The sequence below is a fragment of the Lolium perenne genome, chromosome 7, assembly GCF_019359855.2.
Source record: "Lolium perenne isolate Kyuss_39 chromosome 7, Kyuss_2.0, whole genome shotgun sequence".
Lineage (NCBI taxonomy): Eukaryota > Viridiplantae > Streptophyta > Magnoliopsida > Poales > Poaceae > Lolium > Lolium perenne.
Genome location: NC_067250.2, coordinates 331,731,380 through 331,736,231, shown reverse-complemented (window position 1 = coordinate 331,736,231; position 4,852 = coordinate 331,731,380). Strand labels below are relative to the sequence as shown.

General features: G+C 52.2%; 1 protein-coding gene across 1 annotated transcript; it reads left to right on the top strand.

Moving 5' to 3' along the window:
- The first annotated feature begins 754 nt into the window (after positions 1-754).
- LOC127314186 (phytoene synthase 2, chloroplastic) lies at positions 755-4,420 on the top strand. The gene is made up of 8 exons (XM_051344646.2): positions 755-885; positions 990-1,044; positions 1,136-1,761; positions 1,880-1,930; positions 2,403-2,575; positions 3,129-3,364; positions 3,471-3,663; positions 3,923-4,420. The coding sequence occupies exons 3-8, from the start codon at positions 1,323-1,325 to the stop codon at positions 4,094-4,096; spliced, it is 1,266 nt and encodes a 421-aa protein (XP_051200606.1). The 5' UTR covers positions 755-885; positions 990-1,044; positions 1,136-1,322; the 3' UTR covers positions 4,097-4,420.
- The last annotated feature ends 432 nt before the right edge of the window (positions 4,421-4,852 follow it).

The window sequence follows — 4,852 nt, the reverse complement described above, 5'->3', positions numbered from 1 at the left end:
TGCTCGGCGTCCTGGCTTTGTCCCACCAATGGCGCCCGGCCAGCCAGGCTTTCCTCGCTGGAGGTGTCGGACGGGAGCTGGGAGATGTAGCTCATCGTCGCTGGAGGTGTCGGATGGAGGCTTGGATGAATGACGGCGTACGTACGGGTCTTATTGAGCGCGGATGAACGGCGGCGCAGAAGTCGAAGAGAGCAGCGGTTGCTCTTCCGAGGAGTCGGCGCTCCATTCCGGCGGGGTTGGCGCGTCGTCGACGCGGTTGCCAATGCGACGGTTCCGCTTCCTGTCAACTGCACCGTCGCTACGTATGTGGCGGTTGAGCGTCCGAGCCGCTGACGGGTCGGCCCCGCGCCTCCTCGCCTCTCATTTCGTTGTGTCCGGCGTCCCCGGAGCGTCCCCTGTGGGACGGGGACGGGCTCGGGACGCCGGACACCGTATCGGGGCGCGCCGGACAAAAAAGGGCTTTGGGGCGCGCGGCTGGGAACGTTTTTTTGTCCGGCGCGCCCAAATCCCTTTGGGGGACGGTTTGGGGACGCGACTGGAGATGCTCTTATTTATTGAAATGTAGTGGTTTGGGAAACATGGCATGCCAAGTCACCGGTGCCGGAGGGTGGGTACTAGAAGCGCCACGTAGGACAGCCCTCCAGCAGGGATCGCGCATCCATCCCTTTCCAGGTGTCACCACTGAGCACCCTCCAAGGCACGCACCCTCGGCGCTCCCATGTGAATATGCGATAACCCTATCCTCTCGCTCACTCCTTCTGGCCGGCCCTTGTCTTCTCCACGTCTCCCTCTCTCTCTCTCTCTCTCTCTCTCTAGACTCACGACAGGACACTACACAGAGACACACGACTTTGTCCCAGCATGACATGATATGCAACCTGCTTAGTAAGTAGCATAACAGATCTGTCTGTACATGTGTGTGTATGTATGTGCAAGCAAGAATAAGGAAAGACAACTTCTTTTTTTAGCTTGATGGTGATTTGGTGCAGGTGCAGGCATATGCTGTGATCCTGGAGAGTGGTCGGAGCGGTGTGTTGATAAGAGGTGAGTGGCCTAAGCTGTCCTCTCTCTAACCGAAAGCTAGCCCTTTTTGCCCAACCGGAATTGTCACTGAAATACGTGTGCGTGTGTGCAGGCGAGCGAGTGATCGGTAGTGCGGCCACCACTCTCGCAGCGCGCGTGCATTTCCAACTTTCTTCACGCCACAGTGGTGAATCCATTCGCCACGCAGTACGTGCCGGAATTCCATCTCTCGGCAGGTCTGAGAGATAGAGTAGAGAGCTCAGTTCTTCTGCTCTGATTCTGCGGCCACGAGCTCCGTGATGGCCACCGCTGTCACGCTGCTCCGGGCTGCGTCCCCCGGCCCAGCCGGTGACGCCGGCCGGGACGGCGGCAGCAGCTTCCAGTGCCCCCGCCTGCCGCGCAACAAGAAACTGCCCAGCAAGATCCTCTGCTCGCTCAAGTACGGCTGCCTCGGCGGCGTCGACCCGGCGGACGCGGCCCGGACGGCCGCCTCGCCGGTCTACTCCAGCCTCGCCGTCAGCCCCGCCGGCGACGCGGCCGTCGCCGTCGCCTCCTCCTCCTCCTCCGAGCAGAAGGTGTACGACGTCGTGCTCAAGCAGGCCGCATTGCTGAGGCGCCAGCTGCGCCCGCAGCCGGCGGCCAGGGAGATGGCGGAGGCCATGCCGCGGGGCGGGCTCAGCGAGGCCTACGCGCGCTGCGGAGAGATCTGCGAGGAGTACGCCAAGACCTTCTACCTCGGTAACTCTGCTCCTCCTTCATGCTCTGTTTTCACCGAGCTTCGGTTACGTGAAGCTGATGATGTCCTCATGGTGATCGTCGAGCTTGTTTGCTCATGCGTGTCTCATCGTCGTGGCAGGGACGTTGCTGATGACGGAGGAGCGGCGGCGCGCCATCTGGGCAATCTACGGTACACCTGAAAATCCACCATGCCATGCCACCTGCATAGTGTGTCACAGTGAGACAGTTTGTTTCAGTAAGGTTACGAGAAAACAGAGCTAGTTCATTTCTCTCGGCGGATCATCAGGCATGCCCACATTTTATTGCATCAGTTGCAGGCCCTTCATTAAAATTCTGCTACTATTTAAAATCTTTTTACACATCAGAGGCCCAAACAGAATTGGGATGCGATGCAAGAAACATTGCTGAACTTGCATGTCATCATCATATACTAATAGTTAGTGAAGAATAAAGTTCCCCTATTTGTTATATGTGGAAGCATCAAATTGGGCTTTCCTCAATAGCTTCAAACTATGTGGGAAAAGTTGCAAGAACATATTCCCCAAATTACTAAAGGAACATGAACCTGAGGGACTGTCGATATCAAATGACACACACTAGGCAGTGCTTCAAGAATCTGAGGTGCATCATCATTTGTGCAGTGTGGTGTAGGAGGACTGACGAGCTCGTGGACGGGCCGAACGCCTCGCACATCACGCCGCAAGCGCTGGACCGGTGGGAGAGGAGGCTGGAGGATCTCTTCGTGGGGCGCCCTTACGACATGCTGGATGCCGCGCTCTCCGACACCATCACAAAGTTCCCCATAGATATTCAGGTACGTGCTACTAGCTGGTGTATCTGCCATTCTTCAGCACTGCATGATTCAGTATCTAGTAAGTCCAGGCTATTCCCTGTCATTGCTGGATTTCCTAGACCTCACAATTTTAGTGCGAGATGACTAGGTCTACTAAGTTGGCGAGCAAGTCATTGGTTGAAATTGTTCGATTTCTCAGCCTTTAGTCTCTGATGCTATTATTGAGTCCTAAGAACTTTTCGCACATTGTAGTGGGCTAATCCGGTTGACTAGACTGGGGATATCATTTGGTCAAAGATGCTTGATAAAATGGGGAGAATTATTAGATGAACTTTTGAGAATAAACTGTTGCTTGCACAGACGTCAAAGCCTAACTAAAAAAAACTGGAGATGGAGGGGAAAAGGTCTATCCAGTGTATGAAGAACACAAATCAAGTGGGTTTTCGCCTCTTTTCGGAAGAAAATAAATAAGATATGAAAAATGATCTAGAAGATGTAAAAGAATCAGGACCACTAGAAATTATATTCTGGATATTCTAAGACGACTGACTTTTACGCGATACGCCTATGCCAGCCTTTCAAGGACATGATCGACGGGATGCGGACGGACCTCAAGAAGGCGAGATACAAAAACTTTGACGAGCTCTACATGTACTGCTACTACGTCGCGGGAACTGTCGGGCTAATGAGTGTTCCTGTGATGGGCATCGACCCCGAGTCCAAGGCGACAGCCGAGAGCGTGTACGGTGCTGCTTTGGCTCTCGGACTGGCGAACCAGCTAACTAACATACTCCGGGACGTCGGAGAAGAGTATGCCACAATCAGTGCAATAATTATTTTTCTGCAGCTTCATCAGGATATGAGCTTTTAAAATAGCATGGTCCTGAATACTTACATGTTTCAAACATTTTACCAGTGCGAGCAGAGGAAGGATATATTTACCGCAGGACGAACTCGCCGAGGCGGGACTCTCCGATGAGGACATCTTCAGGGGAGTAGTCACTGACAAATGGAGAAAATTCATGACGAGGCAGATCAAGAGGGCCAGGATGTTCTTCGAGGAGGCGGAGAGAGGGGTGACAGAGCTCAGAAAGGAAAGCCGGTGGCCAGTAAGCTCCATGACTACTACCTCCATTCCAATGAATAAGGCTTATATCTTTTTTGAAAAGTCTAGCTAAGTAAAGTTTGACTAATTTTTTTACAAACAATTAATAATTGTTTGTAAAAAAATTAGTTAAACTTTACATAGTTTGACTTTAAAAACAAAATATAAACCTTATTCATTGGAACGGAGCTAGTAGAAAGCAAAATAGAACCACATAATTCTCACTGTCAACTATTGTACAATAATATGGTTTTCCATTGCAGGTCTGGGCGTCTCTACTGTTGTACCGGCAAATCCTGGACGAGATCGAAGCAAACGACTACAATAACTTCACAAAGAGGGCCTATGTCGGGAAGGCGAAGAAAGTGCTGGCGCTTCCTGTCGCCTACGGGAGGTCGCTGCTCTTACCGTACTCACTGAGAAATAGCCAGACCTAGAAGAAACATTAAAGAAGAAGATGATCAGGTTAGGCTAGATAGAAAACAGGGCAATGTCGTAACATCTGCCTTCGAGCCCTTCCCTCGAGTTAAGACGATGCGGTGATTGGAGTGCTGGAAGAAGGGGGGAAACACTGCAGCCAGCCTAGACGGAGATTGGATGATCTTCTAAAAAGATGGAGACTGAATGTTAGCATGTATATTAGTACTACTAGAACATATTCAATTGAAGACATAACATCATGTACGCTGGTTGTCGGTCCCCGATTTTGGGGAGAACAACAGTGATCTTCTGTAAGTGTATATATATCCCCCTTTTATACATATGAACTCCTCGGATCCTCTACCAGAACACACCATCTGCCATGCGGGCCGCCGACCTCCTGCTCGTGCGCCACGCACCTCCTTCCCCGCGCGCCGCCGCAAATCCTCTACCGCTGACAGCCCCAACCGCGCGGCTCCGATCCCAGCCGCCGGCCTCTCTCCGGCGTCCCTCTTCTCACAGACAAGTTCCCCCACGCGCAGGGCACCGACCCGCCCCTCCCCTCCCCAACCTCCGCTCGCAAGGAGAGTCGCCACAATTTTGAGGGTGGCCGATGGTGAAGAGCCCTCAGACTTTATTCATGGTGTGATCACAAGATCGTACAAGACTATTACAAGATGAACTCGTTGGGTTTATAGATGCACCCGACGAGTATGATGTATGAATCTAGGGTTTATGGCTATGGAGACTATGGCTTCGACTTGGGCGTAGAT